Here is a 21,196-nt window from a genome sequence, read left to right as displayed (position 1 = left end):
TGAATGACGTCTCACTCTGACCCGGAATCACAACAACAGCTGCTCGAAGCCGATCGCTTCACCTCGTCCCGGTAATTCCCTGAAAGGTTGATTTATTTTCTCCTTTTCTCGTCCCCACTGATTTGTAAACTCAGCGACTACTGCAGCCGCGCCACCCGCAGGTAACACGACCTTTACCATCACTTCCTGTTTAGTTTTTTCTTCTCACGGACGCTTTCGGTGTTTGGCTAATGATGGTGGTTAGCCGGCATGCTAACGAGATGCCAACGTTTTGTCATGTGACGGCTTCTGAGCATTTAAACATGTTCTAATATTTGTGCAAATAAAATAAAATAGTGAAAAAACATGGTTTAATAATAATGAATTTTAGCATGAAGAGTCACATGACGACGTCAGCTGGTCACGTTAAGCATATTACGAGAGTTATACAAATAAAATGTATTGCGTATATGTCTCGCAAAGCTTATTATTACATGTCCTTGATATCCACCTTAAGGTCCATGTACAATTACGGTCTTTGTCAGATGTTAACGAGTATAATTTATGTCACTAGTAGTACGCAGCTGTCTACTAGTGCAGTTTTACCTTACTAGTAACGTGTTGTGGTCCTACGAAGGGTCTGGATTTTCAGCTTAAGGGTCATGTACTAGTTTGCTCTTTATCCTCACTAGTAGGCCAAGGTTTGTATACTGTCAACTATTACTGACATTCTAAAATTGTAGTATTTGGCATGTAGTGCTTCACTATTAGCACCAGTAGCGCACAGATGTCAACTAGTGTACAGTTTTACCCATGGACCAGAATACTCTTTGTCCTTACAAGTTACACAATTCAGCGCACTAGTACAACAACTAGGGCACACTAGTAGAATGACTGTGTCTCACTAGTATTTTTTTCCCACTGTTAGTGCCAATTTTGGCATACTAATATGCTATTAAACCTTACTAGTAAACTGGTGCGCTGTACTAGTGGCACTACTAGGCCAAACTAGTAGCCATGTGTCGTGCACTATTCATGCAGAATTAGAATCGGATCTCAATTGCCTTACCTGGATGCACTCGTACCTTCTCGACACGAATAGTTGCACTAAAATCCCCCCCCGAGTAATTTTCCAAATTCCATCAAACCATTTGAGTATTTATTCAATATCCTTGATATCGAGCTTTGTCTCCATGTACTAGTATGCTCTTATTGTCTTACTCCTAAGACAATTCAGCACAATAGTTGTGTAACTGCCACTTTTGGCCAAATGGTATGCAATTAAACCTTACCAATAAACTACTGTGCTACACAAGCAACACGGCCCAACTAGGAGGAATGTGTTATGTACTAGTAGCCTCCTGGACCAAGTAGTACCAGCAAAATTCCCACTGGTAGTTTTGCCTCACTAGTTGGCCTAGTAGTATGCCAAAGTTATACGACTAGTGTGCAGAACTTGCACATTCTCTAGGGGGGGTCCATTTTGAATGTGATCTATATTCCAATACTACACTGGCTCTGCTTTGGAGGATAATGACTAACAGTTCCCTTTGGCCCCAGCAGCGGCGATGGGCAACCAGCTGGCGGGCATCGCCCCGTCACAGATCTTGTCGGTGGACAGCTACTTCTCGGACATCCACGAGCACGAGTACGACAAGAGCCTGGGGAGCACGCGCTTCTTCAAGGTGGCGCGTGCCAAGCACCGTGAGGGCATGCTGGTGGTCAAGGTGTTCGCCATACAGGACCCGTCGCTGCCGCTCACCAGCTACAAGCAGGAGCTGGAGGAGCTGAAGATCCGCCTGCACTCGTGCCACAACTGCCTGCCTTTCCAGAAGACCTCGCTGACGGAGAAGGCCGCCATTCTGTTCCGCCAGTATGTGCGCGACAACCTGTACGACCGCATCAGCACACGGCCGTTCCTAAACAACGTGGAGAAGCGCTGGCTGGCCTTTCAGATCCTCACTGCTGTGGACCAGGCGCACAAGGCCGGCGTGCGGCACGGCGACATCAAGACGGAGAACGTGATGGTGACCAGCTGGAACTGGGTGCTGCTCAGCGACTTCGCCAGCTTCAAGCCCACCTACCTGCCAGAGGACAACCCCGCCGACTTCAACTACTTCTTCGACACGTCCCGCCGCCGCACCTGCTACATTGCGCCCGAACGCTTCGTGGACGGCAGCATGTTTGCCGCAGAGAGCGACCAGAACACGCCGCTGGTGGACCTGAGCAGCAGCAACCAGAGGAGCAGAGGCGAGCTCAAGCAGGCCATGGACATCTTCTCTGCAGGTACCCAGGGCCTGATTCATTAAAAGTTCACGCTAGCAAAAATGGATGCAAACTTGTTTGCAAAACATCTACGATGTACTTCTGCTGTTTTATATTATGTTCCCGGCAGCCACGGCAATCACATTTCTAGCCACCGTGGATAAAACAGAACGGACATGACGCAACGCAGGGGGACAGGATGGAAAACCGGACATGCTGTGATTGCAGTGGATGCTGTAGAGAGAGTTTAAACTGTAAAAACAAAATTGCCACGGCAGTCCCGGTGCAAATGAGCAAATGCAAAAAAACTAATTGTTTTAAGTTTTGTTAAAACTTGGAGGGAATTATGAACATTTTCTTTTTTGAAACAAAAAAATATCTATATACAGTGGGTACGGAAAGTATTCAGAGCCCACTCTTATATTGCAGCCATTTGCTAAAATATTTTTTTTTCTCAATGTACGCACAGCACCCAATATTTTTTCAATAGTTTTTCACACCTGGATTTAGGGATCCGATACCATTCTTCCTTGCAGATCCTCTCCAGTTCTGTCAGGTTGGATGGTGAAGGTTAGTGGATAACTATTTTCAGGTCTCTCCAGAGATGCTCAATTGGATTTAAGTCCAGGCTCTGGCTGGGCCATTCAAGAACAGTCACTGAGTTGTTATTTTAGCTGTGTGCTTAGGGTCATTGTCTTGTTGGAAGGTGAACCTTCGGCCAAGTCTGAGGTCCTGAGCACTCTGGAGAAGTGTGGCTTTCGTCCAGGATATCCCTGTACTTGGTAACATTCATCATTCCTTCAATTGCAACCAGTCGTCCTGTCCCTGCAGCTGAAAAACACCCCCACAGCATGATGCTGCCACCACCATGCTTCACTGTTGGGACTGTATTGGACAGGTGATGAGCAGTGCCTGGTTTTCTCCACACATACGCTTAGAATTAAGGCCAAAAAGTCTCATCAGACCAGAGAATCTTATTTCTCACCATGTTGTTGTCCTTCGGGTGTTTTTTTTTAGCCATCTCCATGCGGGCTTTCATGTGTCTTGCACTGAGCAGAGGCTTCTGTGGCCACTCTGCCATAAAACCATGACTGGTGGAGGGCTGCAGTGATGCTTGACTTTCTAGAACTTTCTCCCGACTGCATCTCTGGAGCTCAGTCATAGTGATCATTGGGTTCTTCTTTACCTCTCTCACCAAGGCCCTTCTTCCCCGATTATTCAGTTTGGCCAGCTCTAGGAAGGTTTCTGCTTGTCCCTTCCATTTAAGGGCACTGTGCGCTTAGGAACCTTAAGTGCAGCAGTCACAGCAAAGGGTCTGAATACTTATGGCTGTGTGTGATATTTCAGTTTTTCTTTTTTAATAAATCGGCAAAAACCTTAACAATTCCGTTTTTTTTCTGTCAATATGGTGTGCTGTGTGTACATTCACGGGAAAAAAATGAAGTTAAATGATTTTAGCAAATGGCTGCAATATAACAAAGAGTGACAAATTTAAGGGGGTCTGAATACTTTCCATACCCACTGTATATATATTAATCATGAACAGTTCCTAGTATTAGTCAGAGTTATCACAAAACTTTCAGGCTTCTGCTATAAAGCAAAAAATGTTAAGAAAAGCCTAATAGAACTTCTGAACTTTATTTGGTGTTAATTAGAGGCAATTTAAATGGTGGCAAGTGTGTACTAACTCACATTTAACATGAGTTTGAATGTGATTGGTTCCTTCTGAACAAAGTCAAATCCTCAGTTGTAAGAGTGTATGTACACTGGTGCAACCTTATTATCTCACTTCCTCATTTATACTTCCCCTCTTGAAAAGATAATTTTTTTTCGACTGAGTTGTACAGGATATAGGTCACTAATGGTGAAAAAGGTTTTGAAATTATTTATCATGGTCTAATTTTTTTTATAACACAAAAACCTGGTATTTGAACAAAGGTGTGTAGACTTTCTATATCCCTGGACTACCTTATGTTATCTTTGTTTTACCCAGGCTGCGTGATCGCTGAGCTGTTCACGGAGGGCATCCCGCTCTTCGATCTGTCCCAGCTGCTGGCGTACCGCAAAGGACACTTCCAGACGGAACAGGTCCTGGAGAAGATTGAGGACCGCAGCATCCGAGAGCTGGTGAGACCAGTGTTTGACACGTTGCTGCGGAAACTATGGGAAACATCCCAAGCACGCCGTTTCTGATGTTCCCCAGGTGGCTCAGATGGTTCAGCGGGAACCGGAGCGGCGCTTGGCAGCCGAGGACTACCTGAAGCAGCAGCGAGGAAAAGCCTTCCCCGACATCTTCTACACCTTCCTGCTGCCTTACATGGCGCAGTTCGCCAAAGACACTTTCCAGTCGGCCGATGAGAGAGTGCTCGTCATACGCAAAGACCTGGACAACATCCTGCACAACCTAAGAGGTAACCGCATAATGAGTATAACAAGTGCTTTTGACGTGGTGGCAGAACTACAGTCTACCCCCTTTTTCTTTTTTCCCCTCTTTTTTGGGGGAAAACAACCCCGAAAACACTTCTTGGATGGCACCACTCATTTTTAGGGTTTAATTAGTTCTTTTTCAATGCAATTATAATGGGCGTCAATTATCCACAGATTTTCGCGATTCGCGGTCGGGCCCAGTCCCTATCCTCTGTGAATAGTGCGGTTATACTGTAATCATTATCTGTACCTAAGTAGAAGTGCCAGTGTTTGGAAGTACAAATACGTTGTTACTGTACTTAATTGGATTTGTTGGGTATCTGTATTTTTATTTTTTTTGATGACTTTTTACTTTTACATTAATCCGATATACCCCGAAAAAAATTTGTGATGGTTTTAATATGAAAAATAGCATTCTCTATAATATTGTACTTTATAAAAACATACAGTAATGGCATGAAGTAGCGTATAAAGAGTTAAACAGTTTTTGCCACATTTTATGCTGAATTCAATTATGCATCTTCTTCTGGTGTGCATGCCATGGCCACATGTGGGCAGTATAATATCCATCCATTGTCTGAGCGCTTCTCCTCACTCGGGTCGCGTGCGTGCTGCAGCCTATCCCAGCTATCATCGGGCAGGAGGCGGGGTACACCCTGAACTGGTTGCCAGGCAATCGCAGGGCACATACAAACAAACAATCATTCGCACTCACATTCACACCTACGGGCAATTTAGAGTTGTCAATTAACCTACCACGCATGCTTTTGGGATGTGGGAAAACCGGAGTGCGCGGAGAAAACCCACGCAGGCACGGGGAGAACATGCAAACTCCACACAGGCGGGGCCGGGGATTGAAGATGCAAACTCCACGCAGTTTTGAACCAGGGACCACAGAGCTGTGTGACATATGTGCTAACCAGTTATCTACTGTATCGCCCAGTATAATACAGATATACATGGAGACGTTCACAGCTTCTCAGTAAGCTGCAGTAGTATTCGTTGTTCTATGCGGAGGATAATGACTTTATGTCTGTGAGTATATTATCTGTCGGCATGTGTCGCTCCACCGTTTGTGTTCAAGTATCGTTTTTTTTTTTCTGTTAGCATTAATGTAAACTGACTTTCTTAAGGCAAAGCTATGCAGCTGTTTTAAATACAGGTGTAATTCTCTTTGTATTACGTTTAATTTTACAGGCTTCATCTGCTGCAAATGTACTTAAGTAAAGGAGATGAATCAATACATTTACGAGAGTATTTTTTTTATTTTACTCAAGTATTTGTACTTCTGCCAATGTACAAAGTGTGAGTAATTTCGCTTCCCCTAGTGTTCTTTGACCAGAGTGCGTGAGTGCATGCTTTTTAACGAGAAGGCTTTCTTCCTCACGGGCTAACGCGTGTTGGTCTGTTCTCGGTGCAGGCGCTCCGAGTTCCTCCCAGGATGCGGGCGAGGGCACGTCGAGTGCCAAGGAGCAGCAAGGCCTGATGGTACTGGCGTCGGTCATCACTTCCTGCCTACAGACGCTGCACTCGTGTTACTCCAAGTTGGCAGCGCTGGAGCTGATCCTCCACCTGGCGCCACGTCTGGGCGTGGACATCCTGCTGGACCGCATCACGCCGTACCTGCTGCACTTCTGCAACGACCCCGTCCCGCGTGTGCGAGCCCAGGCGGTGCGCACACTCACCAAGGTGCTGGCACTGGTCAAGGAAGTGCCCCGCAACGACGTCAACATCTACCCTGAGTACATCCTGCCAGGCATCGCCCACCTGGCGCAGGACGACGCCACCATCGTCAGGCTGGCCTACGCAGGTAAGCGACTACTGTGTCCAGGGGTTTTCCTGGCTCAGATTGGCTAGCATTGTGATCACTTGCACCCATGCGTATGCCATGCACCCCACTGGCTCAAACAAACACTTTCTCTGCAAAGTATTTACATGTATTTTATTGTACCATTTGAGTGCAGTAACCTTGATGTTGGTTCACGCACGTTGGGCATTCTCGATTGATCAAGAAGGTTTTTGTTGTTGTTGATGTCAGAGAATGTGGCGCACCTAGCAGAGAGCGCCCTCCGCTTCCTGGAGTTGGTGCAGGAGAACAACGTTAGCACGGAGCACGATGCCAGCAGCGAGGAGGCGGAGGAAACGCTACACCCCAACGACAACTACGACTCAGGTTGGTGGGGCGAAACGTGGGTGCTTCTTGTGTCGCAGACAACAACACTGCTACTACATTCGTTGTTCATTTTCCTCTTCTACCAGTAGTAGTTGCCAGTGGTTCAAGAAGTGCAGCCAGCAACTTTGACATCTGCTACAATTCATTTAGTAGCACAAATATTGTATCTTTCTCTGTCTCTGTCCTGTCTCGCTATGTGTGTTTGTCTGTTTGCGTGCGTGTGTGTGTGTGTGTGTGTGTGTGTGTGTATAAAGTGCCTTGAGAAAACCTGTTATCAACTGGTGCTCTCGAGATCAATAGAATTGACCTGACTGTGCAGAGCTGCAGGCGCTACATGAGATGGTGCAGCAGAAGGTGGTGACACTGCTGAGCGACTCAGAGAATGTGGTGAAGCAGTCGCTGATGGAAAATGGCATCACGCGACTTTGCGTCTTCTTCGGTCGGCAGAAGGCCAACGACGTGCTGCTGTCGCATATGATCACCTTCCTCAACGACAAGAACGACTGGCACCTGCGTGGGGCCTTCTTCGACAGCATCGTTGGTGAGCGCTAGTTTCAGTCTTAACCCGAAACCAGGAGTTCTCAAGCTCTATATATATATATATATATATAAATGTGTGTGTGTGTATGTATGTATATATATATATTTGTATATATATGCATTTGTATATATATATATATATATATATATATATATATATATATATATATATATATATTCCTAACTCTCTCTCGCTTTCTCTCACACACACACACACACACACACACAGACACATACAACTCAATAATTCTCAGTTCAGCATTAGAAATTGCATTGTGTAGTTAGTTTCTTTGTTGTATGCATTTTTTAATTTAATGATATGAAATCATAGTTTATTGAAAATAATTTTTCCGGATCCTCCAAGTCACAGTTAGGGGGACTCCTGGGGGTTCGGCAAGACCAGTTTGGGGACCACTGCCCGGCCCCTAACCCTCACGTTGTCTTTGTGTGTCACCATGTGGAGGCGTGGCGGCGTACGTGGGCTGGCAGAGCTCGGCCATCTTGAAGCCACTCCTCCAGCAGGGCCTGAGTGACACGGAGGAGTTTGTCATCTACAAAGCTCTTAACGCGCTGACGTGCATGTGCCAGCTGGGCCTGCTGCAGAAGCCTCACATCTATGAGTTTGTCGCCGACATCGGTAAGCTCCCGTCTTGCGCTGAACGCACCCTTGAGGCAAGCGCCGTGTTTTCAACTTTTACAGTAAACCCCCTGTATATCGGCCACCCACAATATGTGAAAATCGACATTTTAGAGAGAGCATAATCTGCATTAGAGAGGCCATAATTGTTTTGTATAGTTTTACTCCTCCCACAGCTTTTAAAGATATTTACATCTATTAAAACACACAAAACCTTTTTAAAACACTGTTTAAACTCATTGTAAAGGTATTTGAATACAGCAAAAAAAACTGCAAGCATAAAATGTATAGAAAATACTTTAGGTATTGTAGTATCTGTGAAGACGCATGTACCTTTTAGAAGCGGGGCCAAGTGGGTGGTGTGTGACATCGGCGAGTCTCCATGTGAGTGTCTGGGTGTTAGCTGTGGCTGACAGCAGCTCCTGTTTGAGTGTGCTCATTGTGTGTGTGGCCTGCTCAGTCAAGAGTCCAATATTTGTTGCATTAATTTAGCTGTTTTTTCCTTACATTGTTTAATTATAATGTCTTTATTTTTTATCTGTCTTATTAAATAAATGCTTATTTAAATAATTGCTTCATTATAAATAAAACTATATACAATATTGTAAAAAAATATTTTACATACAGTATGTTTCACTTTTAAAATTTCTTTTATTAATTAATGGTTTATTGATTATTATTGTTTAATGTAATTAAAATCATTATAAATAAAGTGGACCTTCGCATATTTGCTGTTTGGCCTTCGCGAATTCACCTATTCAGTGATTTTTCCTGGGGGAACCTGACACTACTTTTATATTAGACAGAGGTTTGGCCTGAGTACAACAACAGAGAATAGCCCCCCCGCAAAAAAAAAATAAAAATAGTGAATAGGTGAATGCAAGAGTAGTGAATTGCAAATATGTGGGGGAGGCATTTTTAATATATTTTTTTTTAACCTAATCTACAAATAGCCTTGCCCATCTGTCTTTGCATTAATCAAAAGTAGCCCTTGAGCACAGAAGTACTTGCAGATTTCCACTTCGTGGCACGTCTTGATTCCTTGGTACCTTCACTGTACTTGTTTCCTCGACGTAGCTCCATTCCTGTGCCACCCCAACCTGTGGATCCGTTACGGTGCTGTGGGCTTCATCACGGTGGTTGCTCACCACCTCAACGTGGCCGACGTCTACTGCAAACTGATGCCGCACCTCAACCCCTTCGTCACGCAGCCCATCATTCAGGTGAGCGCGTCCTCATCGTTTTCGTCTCTGTCCTCCTTGCTCACGTGCGCTGGCCGTGTCCTCAGATCGACAAGGAGCTGGTCCTGCTGAGCGTCCTGAAGGAGCCACTGAGTCGCTCTATCTTTGATTACGCGCTGCGCTCCAAAGACATCGCCAGCCTCTTCCGCCACCTGCTGCTGCGGCAGAAGAAGCGCGCTGGCTCCATCCCTGAGTGCCCGCCGCCCGAGGACCCCGCCATTGGCCAGCTGTTCAAGAAGCTGCTCTCACAGGTGAACACACCCGAGCCATGATCAAATCAAATCCCTTTTTTTGTCACTTTGTTTGTACCAGAGTAAAAACGAAATGAAAGGCTGTTTCCTATAAAACTGACACATTAATCAAAAGAATTAAACATTGCAAATTTAAACACCAAACTGTTCAACCAAACAATATAATTTCGTCTAATGAAAGTATGGCAGCTTAATGCTAACATACGTACGTATATGCTGTGAAATGCCAAAGATGGGCTAACATTAAATTAACATAGACGTTATGGTAATTATAAGTGTTCAAACAACTACTACTTTCACACTCACATTTACTTTCTTTGTGTGAAATTTAGTTAAACACAAAGCTTTTATTTTGTTGTATGAATGTCAACAGGTGGATACACAAGTTAATAATACCTTCTGCTAGGATCAAGTGGAAGAGCATTTAATTGTTCTGCCTGTCACTACAGTGGTACCTTGATTTACGGGTGACCTGACTTACAAGCTTTTCAAAATATGAGCTGTTGCGCGGACAATTTTTTTTCCCTAGCTTAATGCTAACACTAACACCCAATGGAAAATGCCATAGACGGGCTAACAAAACTAACATTGATGTTGCGGTAGTTGTAACCCTTTTAACAACAGATATTTGAACACAAATGCAGCAACTTATTTAGGCAGACAATATAACAATTCTTTCAGGTGTATATATTCTTAATCCTCTGTTTAAAAAACAAAACTAATGTTACTGTAGCTTTCTGAGTCACTTAGTTGTGACCATCTTTTTGTATTATATGTATGTTTTGTACTGCCCCCTGGTGGCCAAAGCATGGACACAAGAAGCACCCCACTAAATTATCATGATGCACAAACTGTGTAGTTCTTTACATTCTTTTAAATTTCATTATTACTGTATATATTTATGAAGTGTAATACTGTAGAGAGCTTGTTTCCTAATTAAAAAATGTGAAACATTTTTGTGGGTGTTCTGATTAATGGCATTTCCATTCATTTTAATGGGGAAAGATATTTGGGATACATGATATGATGGATGAGTACAAATTAGTTTATTTTGTGTTTTTGTGCCTCGTGCAGGGAATGACGGAGGCGGAGGAAGACAAGCTGCTGGCACTTCGAGACTTCATGCTAAAGTCCAACAAGGCCAAAGCCAACATGGGTGAACAGACGCACCTGGGGGAGGCGCCCCAGACCGGCGTCATCGACCTGGCCATGCTGGGCATCACCGGACGCCAAGTGGACCTTGCCAAGCCCAAAGGCGAGGTGGATGACAAGCGAGGTGAGGCTCACATTAATTTTCCCCATTTCGATGATCCTTGTGGGCTTCACTCACTGCTCCTCTTGCACAGAATTCTCTAGATCAGGGGTGTCAAGGTCATTTTCCTTGCAGGCCTAATCAAAGTGGCCACTGAGCTTAAAGTGTCACAGAGTTTCACCAGCAGGTTTTAACAGAGAGACAGGAAGAGTTACAGAAAGGCATAGAATTGGACAACCTTACAAATTAAAATTCATCAAACCCATTTTGTTTTGCGGCTCTGCTCAGCGAGTTGTGCAAAATGTATTGAAACATCGAACAGTTGAACAAGTGCATTCAATAGATTAGAGAAGGTCAAATTTAGTTCACCTAAGCTAACTTTTGGTCTGCCGCAGCGAGGAAGCACACCAAGCAGGACTCCATCATGAACGAGGAGTGGAAGAGCATGTTTGGATCTCAGGAACCCGCCTCCACCGCCACCGCCGCCACCACGCAAGCCTCCACGGTAATGCTCGCTCTCATATGTGTCCGACTAATCACTGCTGCTGTTTACTTATTAATGGACAGTGGTAGCTAGTAAAAAACTAAGTTTACTAAATACGTTCTGTACTTGGCCTGATAAAGCCTTAATCATTAAATAATTGACAGCAAATGCCAGTTCTTGGAACCTGGAGCCTTTATTTGTCCTTCTGAACAAAATAACAACAAAATTCAAAAATCTATTTCCATAGAATTTCCATTAAACTGTTTATGTGTCACTACCAGTAGAAGTTTACTGTAAAACTAACAAAAACGAGAAATAAACATTAAATATTTAAACACCAAAACCAAACCATATAATTTTCTCTCACAAAAGTTGCCCACATATAATGCGAAACCCTGTAGACAGGCTAACGGAAATGAACTTTATTAACATTATGAACCTTCAAACAACTGCTACTTTAGGACACGGAGCAGCAGCACATCCAAACAGAGTATACAACAATATTCACAGGCATGGAGTAGATTCTGTCTTCTCTCTGGGAACGACTTACTGGAGTTTAGTCAGGGGCCTTATCTGCCTCTTCTTGTTCTTAACTACGCTACATCTCCTAGTAGGCCTCAGTGCTGACTTGACAAGTTGTCACATTGTGGTACCAGAAACTCTAAACTCTAAATTCAGACTTGTGAAAGTATTAAAAAACTGTTTTAACTAACACTGAAGTTTTCATGTCTGAAATGTTGAAAGGTGAATGTTAGTAAGTAGTATTTAAAATCGTTTAAATCAGCAAAATACATAAAACAAAGAAAATTATACATGGTGTATTCAACCACTTTTAAATCAATAAAATACATAAAACAAAGAAAATCATCAATTGTGTATTCAACCAAATACCACAACATTTACTTACAAAAGTATGGTAGCTTAATGCTACCTCATGATGCAAAACTCGATAGATGGGCTAACGAAACTAGCATTGATGTTGCGGCAGTTATAACCCTTCAAGCAATGGGTATTTGAACACAAACAATATAGCAACACATGTAGCCAGACAAAAATATATCAATACTCAGAGGTATGTATTCTTTATCCTCTATAAAAAAATTACTAACATTACTTCAGCTCTGTTACGATGGTCGTCATCGTGTTACACTTCATATTACATATCTATGTCAGTAATATACTCTCCCCTTGAATTAAAGCATGATCATTGATGACCCACTCTACTGTAGGTGATTAAAAACACATCACAACATTTTTTGTTGGTGTTTATTGGAGAACTGGAACGGATTTCTATTCATTTCAATAGGGAAAGATGATTTGAGGTGGTAGTGTGGTCACAGAATGAGTTAAACCCATATCTCAAGGCACCGCTGCACTTCTTTTACTTTTACTCAATTCATAATTTGGCTGAAGTACAGTACTTTGGCTTATTGGAGTAACATTTGACCACGAGGATTTTAATTTACTTTGACTCAAATACTGGAAGTATGTGCTTTGTGCCACTGTCAACGGCCTCTCCTGCAGGCGCCCGACGGGCCAGCGAGTCAGTCCCGGAAGAACGCGGCGTCGCCGGCGATCACCGTGCAGCAGTCTACGACGAGCGGCCTGAGCTACCAGCGCCGCGTCAACACGTGCAAGGTGGAGCTGCAGCAGCTGGTGCAACAGAAGCGTGACCAATGCAGCGCTGAGCGCATGGCCAAGCAGATGATGGAGAGCGCTGAGTGGGAGAGTCGCCCGCCGCCACCCGGTAACTCCCACCGCTTCTCTTCTCTTGTCACCCACTTTAATAGAAGAAATAAAAATTAAATGTGACTGTGAAAACATGTTACCAGTTAGGCAAGACTGTGCACTAGTTGACATCTGTGTGCCGTTAGTACTCCTAGTAAAGCGCTAGATGTTAACTAGTAGAAGGTCACGAGTATTACTAGTAGCCACAATCATCTAGTGCACAGTTTTGCCTCAGTGGTAACACGTAGTTCTATTAGTGTGGAGAAATGTCGCACAGTAGTGGAAGGCAGTACTAGGGGGCGCTAGTCAAGAACAGCTACATGTTACTAGTAAGGCAAAAATATCCAATAGTTGGAATCTATTTGCAACTAGTACTACAATTAGGCCGCACTAGTAAAACGAATGTCTTACTAGTGACGTCTTCCACTACTGTGTTACTTCTGCACACGAGTGGAATGACTACGGCGCACGAGAAGAACTGCATATTACGAATGAGGCAAAACTGTGCAGTAGTTGAAATCTATGTGCAACTAGTACTACGATTTAGCGCATTAGTAGAACGACTGTCTAACTAGCGACATTTTTCATCTACTATTGTCCATTACTCTGTGACATCTCTGCACTCGAGTAGAACAATTAGCACGCACTAGTAGAATGACTATGGCTATGACTAGTGAGGCAAAAATGCACTAGTTGACCTCTGTGCACTACTATTGAACCACTACACATTAACTAGTAGAATGTCACAAATAATGTAGTACTAGTAGCATGCAGTTGTCAACTACTGCACAGTTTTTCCACACTAGTAACATGTAGTTGTTATACAAGTTGTTCTACAAGTGCGCAGTAGCAGAACAACTATGTCATACTAGTGACATTTTTCACCGACTGTCTTCCACTACTAAAGCCCTAAATATTTAGTAGTGACATTCTCACTAGTGCCACGTGTCACGCACTTGTCAACTAGAGCACAGTTATCCCTCACTAGTTGTTATGCTACGGTGCACTAGGAGAACAACTGTCTTTCTAGTGATGTTTTTTTCCACTACTGACTTCCACGACTGTATGACATTTCTGTGCACTACGAGGACAATTACATGTTACCAATGAGGGAAAATGCACAAGTTGACTGGACATCAACACACTATTATTCAAGCGCTCAATGTAAACTAGTAGAATGTCATGAGCAGTACATGAAGCACGCAGTTGTGAAATAGTGCACAGCTTTGCCTCACATGTAGTTGTTCTACTAGTGCACCCTGGTCGTTCTATTAGTGCGGTTAATTGTATTACTAGTGACGACTAAAAGAGTACTAGTACCTGGACAATTCAGCGTACTAGGAGGATATGGAATTAATGCTCAAACGGCTTGCTATAGGCGTGTGACGGTTGAGAGTGTTTCAGGGTGGCACCCGAAGGGGCTGCTGGTGGCCCACCTCCACGAGCACAAAGCGGCCGTCAACCGCATCCGCGTGTCGGACGAGCACGCCATCTTCGCCACGGCGTCCAACGACGGTACCGTCAAAGTGTGGGACAGTCAGAAGATGGAGGGCAAGACCACCACCACCAGGTCGGTGTTGACGTACTCGCGCATCGGCGGCCACGTCAAGACGCTGACCTTCTGCCAGGGCTCGCATTACTTGGCCGTGGCGTCGGACAACGGCGCCATCCAGCTGCTGGCGGTTGAAGCCAACAAACCACCAAAATCGCCCAAAGTGCAACCCTTCCAGACCAGGTAACTTCAGATGGAAAATAGTTTAAAACGTCGTTTTGGGTCTTTTAAAACTTGATCACCTAATCCAAAAGACGTAGTTTTACGTCTTTTACGTTTTTTTTTTGCACCATATGTTTCAGAGGGGGCTGACGTCACTCCTCACCATAGAATTAGGCCTGAGAGCAATTTTAATTCCCATAAAAACGGACACTAGATGGCAGCAGTGCATCATCCATCCATCCATTTTCTGTTCCGCTTTATCCTCACAAGGGTCGCGGGCGTGCCGGAGCCTATCCCAGCTATCTTCGGGCGAGAGGCGGGGTACACCCTGAACTGGTTGCCAGCCAATCGCAGGGCACATATAAACTAACAACCATTCGCGCTCACATCCACACTGCATGTTTTTGGGATGTGGGAGGAAACCGGAGTGCCCGGAGAAAACCCACGCAGGTACGGGGAGAACATGCAAACTCCAAACAGGTGGGGCCGGAATTTGACCCCCGGTCCTCAGATCTGTGAGGCAGATTACAATTTATTTAGAGTTAATTGAGAATGTAGTGGGGCCTTAATTTATGAGTTTAATAAAGACAAAACACTCTTCTCAAATAATCTTTCCCCTTTGAAATGAATGGCAGTGCATTTAAGCGCCCCCCCCCCCAAAAAAAAAAAACCCACCACATTTGTTTTTAAAAAGGTTTTTTGTTGCCAATATCTAGGGGTGGGGTGTCCACAATGCAGTCGTATCTAAACTTTTTTGCTCTTAAACAAAAAAAAAAAAAAGAGGCTAGGTGACTCATAATTTCAAAAATAAAAAACTTAAGCAGAGGCGCCACTGTATTTTATTGAAATAAATATGCTAAATATCTATAGTATGCAAAATTTCTTCCTTGACCAATATTTGGTACTTCCTTCCAGGTCTCTGGACCTCCAGGAGGACGGCTGTGCCGTGGACATCCACCATTTTAACTCTGGCGCTCAGGCCGTGCTGGCGTACGCCACCGTCAACGGCTCGCTGGTGGGCTGGGACCTTCGCTCCAACTCCAACGCCTGGACGCTTCGACACGACCTGCGCCTGGGACTCATCACCTCCTTCAGCGTGGACATGCACCAGTGTTGGCTATGCCTCGGTGAGCACGCCGCATGCCATACTTAATGTGGTGGGAATCATTCACTACTCATTTCTTACTCCCTAATTACTAGAGGTCGGACTCGCTGCCTCAATCTCCAATCGCTATTTCCATTTACAGTAACGAATAACTAGTGAATCACAATCGAATCATTACTCCTTGTACTATTCCAAAGTAAAGATGCTATTGTACAACATATGAAAAATATTATTTGATTATTTGAAAACTTTCTATAGTCTCCTGGTTACATCCTGGCAGCTATTTTGGGGGGGTCGCAGATTTTTTCACAACACCAGGAAGAGGACACGCTGACGCATATTGGCAACCTCCAAGAAGAGGTTGCCCAAACGTTTAAAATGGCTTACTTTGACCAGGATCCCTCGCCGTATCATCTCGGTGCAGAAAATACGTAAATCCACACTGGCTAAGAACATTAGCCACTAGTTTGCTGCCAGCAATCATCTGCCACGATGTGATGAATCAATCTTGCACAAGTTTCTCCCATTCAATCTGCCGCGGTCACCGTCATGATCATCCGCGCAGCTCTTCAGGCGCGTACAATCGGATAACTCGTTCCGCAGAGATTATCGTCTCTGGGGAGAGGGCTATGTTTATTTGTGATTCATGATAAGCTACAGGAGGATACTGTACAACTGCGCATATGAGCACGCCCAGTAAGTCAAAATGGCGGGCGTAAAACAAAGTAAATACAGCAGGGCAGCATCATGTCATAGGATCTTATTCATTGATTAGTTTTCATTCAAATCCGACAATTCTGACTCGGCGTTCGTTTTTTTAATGTTTTTTTATTTGGCACTGATTTGTTGACAGCACTACTAATCAGTATATAGGGAATTTAAGTAGCCTTTTTAATTGAACTACATGGTCAGCTACATAAAAATCTCTATTTAGTTATTAGGGAGTAGGGAATGATGATTCCGGATGCAGTGACTGCTAATGAATAGCATTTGTGTGTTGGTGTTATAACCCCTGTAAGCCACACATATTTGAACACAAACAGTGGAGCAACAGATGTAGACAGACAATATAACAATACCTGCAGACATAGAGTCTTTATCCTTTGTGAAAAAAGAGAACTATTACTGCATTTTACAGAGTCAGTTGTGGAAGGCTGGAACAGATTATTGCATTTCAATGGGGAAAGATGATTTGCGATGCGATTGTTTTGCGTAACGAGCGTGGTCATGGAACGAATTAAATATGCATCTTAAGGCACCACTGTATTGTTATTAGGGAGTAGAGAATGTGTGAAGGATTTCCAAAACAGTCCATTGGTTGTTCACTACTTGTAGGATTGAGAGAGAGAGAGAGAGAGGACAATCTATACTCACTGCACATTGGAACATCTCTATAAAATGGTGAACTCACTCACTATACAGGGGTTAGGGACTGATTCCGAACACAACCTGAGCGTGCGTCCCTTGCAGGTACGAGCAGCGGCACCATGGCATGCTGGGATATGCGCTTCCAGCTCCCCATCTCAAACCACACACACCCGGCACGCGCCCGCATCCGACGCCTGCTCATGCACCCGCTCTACCAGTCGTCCGTCATCGCCGGTGAGAGAGCCCTCCTTTCTATCGTTTACTCACTTCCCGTTGACTCGCTGTTGACTTCCTGGTCATGTGACACGCTTTTGCGCAGCTGTGCAGGGCAACAACGAGGTTTCCATGTGGGACATGGAGACGGGAGACCGTAAGTTCACGCTATGGGCCAGTTCGGCGCCGCCGCTGTCCGAGTTGCAGGTGAGAAGCATCATTTGGCAATAATAATAGCTTATATTAACGGTATTCTCATTATTTTTATTATTTTGTATTTTCATATAATTTGATCAATAACGGTAAATAATAATGAATAACAGTGTTAGGCATTCATATTAAAGGAAATCCTGATTGACAGTGCAAATGGTAGTGGCTTACTAAAATACACTTCTTGCATAACGATAAAGACATCTTTATAAAAATCGTGCCTAAATGATCCTTACTACTTATTAAACCCAATACACTCTTGTCCTTATACATTCGTAATAACGGTAAAGGCAAGGTTCTGACACTTTTACAAATTCATACATATCTCAGAAATAATACCATTTATTTTGCTATCTGCTATTGTGTGAATGCAAAATGGCTACCTCATCCTGGCACTTCAGCTCACAGATCCCTCTGGTGTATTGCAACAGCATAATGAGGCTCTCTCCAGTGGGATTAACGGTAAAGACAGCTTGAGTGACAAAGAAGGACCGTTTGTAAAAGAACCATGAGCGAGCTTCAGATATGCCGCCGCTAAAGTGGAGTGAATTAAAAAGAAAATGTGGGCAAGGAGAGCCACAGTCGCTGATGCACTCTCAGATGTTTATTGAACGGGACAAACAGGCAATCACACAAATGCAAAATGAGAACACTCACAAGGAGCTCTTGTGGCCACAACTCACACGCAGATGCTCACACGCAGACTAACACCTGACATCACCCATCAGGCCACACCCCTTAAAGGCACACATCAACAATACAAACCACAATTACACATTATAAAACCAGTATATGTATTTACATTCTCTATTATTATGTTTTATTGTGTTCTATACAATACAGCAAATCTCCATATGTTCACATTTTGGCATTCACTAATTTACAGATTCGCTATATATTTTTTTTTAAACCTGTCCTTTGTAATTGGCTAAAAAATAATCACCTAATTTGCTGTCTTTGTGCGTAGGCCAAATGTATAAAAGTATTGCTTTTTTGCCATCTTGTGGCATCTTGGGGACAACTCAAGGCCCGGGGACCAGATCTGGTCCGCCACATCATTTTATGTGGCCCGTGGCCAATCATGTGCATCAACTTCTTTGATTATTATTACAATCTGTACCAAAATTTCTAATTGTCAACATAAATAATGTTGAGATATTGCAAGCTTTTGTTGTTACCAAAGACCTTTTAGAGTAACTTGAATAAACTATTATCCTTGACGTCTGATTCCAAAACTAGTTATCCATTGATTTGTTGTGTACATCTAATATTATGATGAGCTGATTTTTATGGTTTTACAGTCATAACAGCCCTCTGAGGGAAACCGTAACTACAATGTGGCCCGCGACAAAAATTTGTTTGAGACCCCTGATTTAGACCAAGGATGTGATTTGCTGCCCTCTTTTGGCATATATAGGCATTTTTAAAACCTTTTTTGAGGGGGCGTACCATTCTATTTTTCTTAATTGAAAAAAAAACATAACATCAATTTTTATTTTTTTTATTTTTGGGGGGGGGCTAGAACGGATTAATGGCATTTCAGTTCATTTGAAGGTACCACTGTATTAATTAAAAGTTATACTAAAAGAATATTTCTCGAAGAAAAGGAAAGTACAACTAGTAATTGGTGTTTATAGAGGTTGCTAAGTGGCAGCATAGACGCTAGTGTCCTCGCACTTGTACTGCATTTTCCAAATTTGATGGCAGTTCTGTGTTACAGCCGTCGCCTCACAGCGTGCATGGGATCTACTGCAGTCCGGCAGACGGGAACCCACTGCTGCTGACCGCCGGCTCCGACATGAGGATCAGGTGTGACGAGCAAATTTGCAAACGTGCAATTTTTTTTTACCATATAGTAATTCAGTGTCAAAAATACTATTGTCTATAGTTAAAAAATACAACTCTTGAAATTTAAATTCAAATTCAGATGGCACAAAAATACCACGTTAATGTATGTCTCTGCCATCTGAGTTAGAATTAGAATTTCTAAAGCAGAAACATTTAAAAAACATTCTTTAATCATAAAGAAAATCTCTTTAAAACATCTTAAATTCAAATTAAACCTCAAATAGCAAAAAACACCACAAGATATATCTGTGCTATCTAAGTTTGAATTTGAATTTCTGCTGATTTTTTTTGTTACCATTAAAAATATCTGATTGAAAAGTCAGTTTAAAATTCATCCATCCATCCATTTTCTGAGCCGCTTCTGAGCCGGTCGCGGGCCAGTTTAAAATTCAAAAAGAAAAAACAGAGTTAGATATTTCTGGCTTACAAAAATTCCATGTCTTCAATTCAAATTCAAACTCATATATATAACACCACAAGATGTGAATTTGAATTTCTAAAACTGTTTTTGTAGTATGACATTTTTAATAATACAATTTTTTTTTTCATCAAAAAAATTCTGTCAAAACATTCAACATCTTAAATTCAAACTCAGATGACACAAAAATACCACAAGCTATATCTGTGCCTTCTGACTAATTGTTTTACAATAAAATTTTAACCCCAATATTGTTTTACCATCAAACAATTTCGGCACAGATATAATGTGTGGTGTTTTTGTGCCATCTCAGTTTGAATTTGAATTTAAGACACAACATTTTGACACTGAATTTTTTGGGATGGTAAAAAAAAATTCAGTCGTAGAAATTCAAATTCCAAACGAAGTGACACTGTGACTTTGTGCACCGCAGGTTCTGGGATCTGGCGTACCCGGAGAGATCGTACATCGTGGCAGGCGGCGCCAACGACTCGCTGCACTGCCCGTCTGTCCTGTACAGCAGGAAAATCATTGAAGGGACCGAGGTGGTGCAGGTAAGGGAGGCTGCGCACGCAGATCAGTTTTCAAATGTAGCGGGGCAAATGTAAAAAGTCATCTGAGAAATACTCTAAGTACAAATACTTGAAAAACCTATTTGAGGACAGTAGTACTTCCACCACGAGTGAAAACGAGAGGCAGAAGCATGCTCCAGAATTGTTCATTTCCATTAGGTGTGTTTGTGGCTTTTCCTGACGTTCGCTCCCCTCGCAGGAGATCCACAGCAAGCAGAAGAGCGGCACGGCCGAGGACTCGCCACGCCGAGGACCCGAGTCGCTGCCTGTGGGACACCATGACATCATCACGGACATCGCCACCTTCCAGACCACGCAAGGATTCATCGTCACCTCGTCCAGAGACGGCATCATCAAAGTGTGGAAGTGACACACACACACACTAACACTCACACACTCACTTTCACACTCATTCTATTTCACACACACGCTCACTCAGACACAAAATTCTGCTGGTTTCTATGGTAATGTACAAAGACTCTCCTCATTTCCTGTGATTTCCCACCATGGTGTGCTCATATCAGCCTGCAATGATGACATGAGTAACCTCTGATGATGTCGCTGTGATGTCATCTTGTACATTTTTGTTTTATAGTTTGATCACGTGATGCCGAACAAGTCATGTGACCAGCGCGTGCTCAATAAACGCTGATGTCAAAATTGTCATCCTGATTGTGAATAACGGCTCCTACTTCTTCCTTCCCCACAGGAGAAATATTCAGCTACACATTCATTTGGTTAGCATGCTAGCACTAGCCACGATTACAGAAC

General features: G+C 43.3%; 1 protein-coding gene across 3 annotated transcripts; it reads left to right on the top strand.

The window, feature by feature from the left end:
• Nucleotides 1-28: 28 nt before the first annotated feature.
• On the top strand, nucleotides 29-21,169 carry pik3r4 (phosphoinositide-3-kinase, regulatory subunit 4). Of its 3 annotated transcripts, none has more exons than XM_061674652.1 (20): nucleotides 29-161; nucleotides 1,543-2,265; nucleotides 4,238-4,371; nucleotides 4,448-4,655; nucleotides 6,092-6,481; nucleotides 6,710-6,844; nucleotides 7,164-7,385; nucleotides 7,848-8,021; nucleotides 9,099-9,244; nucleotides 9,310-9,513; nucleotides 10,588-10,789; nucleotides 11,161-11,270; nucleotides 12,774-12,996; nucleotides 14,382-14,712; nucleotides 15,607-15,818; nucleotides 17,267-17,398; nucleotides 17,484-17,584; nucleotides 19,308-19,396; nucleotides 20,287-20,407; nucleotides 20,625-21,169. In XM_061674652.1, the coding sequence occupies exons 2-20, from the start codon at nucleotides 1,548-1,550 to the stop codon at nucleotides 20,793-20,795; spliced, it is 4,023 nt and encodes a 1,340-aa protein (XP_061530636.1). In that variant the 5' UTR covers nucleotides 29-161; nucleotides 1,543-1,547; the 3' UTR covers nucleotides 20,796-21,169. The 3 variants fall into 3 exon arrangements, with proteins under 3 accessions (XP_061530636.1, XP_061530637.1, XP_061530638.1); XM_061674653.1 differs by having other exon boundaries at nucleotides 1,540-2,265; XM_061674654.1 differs by lacking the exons at nucleotides 17,484-17,584; nucleotides 19,308-19,396; nucleotides 20,287-20,407; nucleotides 20,625-21,169 and adding an exon at nucleotides 17,132-17,197 and having other exon boundaries at nucleotides 17,267-17,354.
• The last annotated feature ends 27 nt before the right edge of the window (nucleotides 21,170-21,196 follow it).

This window comes from Phycodurus eques, chromosome 4, assembly GCF_024500275.1.
Source record: "Phycodurus eques isolate BA_2022a chromosome 4, UOR_Pequ_1.1, whole genome shotgun sequence".
NCBI classification, from domain to species: domain Eukaryota; kingdom Metazoa; phylum Chordata; class Actinopteri; order Syngnathiformes; family Syngnathidae; genus Phycodurus; species Phycodurus eques.
The sequence above is the reverse complement of the archived record's forward strand: the minus strand, read 5'-3'. Positions and strand labels throughout refer to the sequence as shown.

What these genes read in the sequence shown, in the direction of transcription:
- pik3r4 (XM_061674652.1), top strand. Translation starts at nt 1,548, where the DNA reads ATGGGCAACCAGCTGGCGGGCATCGCCCCGTCACAGATCTTGTCGGTG. An exon ending in CGTCAGGCTGGCCTACGCAG is followed by an intron (nt 6,482 to 6,709) that starts GTAAGCGACTAC and finishes TGTTGATGTCAG; the next exon opens with AGAATGTGGCGCACCTAGCA. An exon ending in CCAGTCGTCCGTCATCGCCG is followed by an intron (nt 17,399 to 17,483) that starts GTGAGAGAGCCC and finishes GCTTTTGCGCAG; the next exon opens with CTGTGCAGGGCAACAACGAG.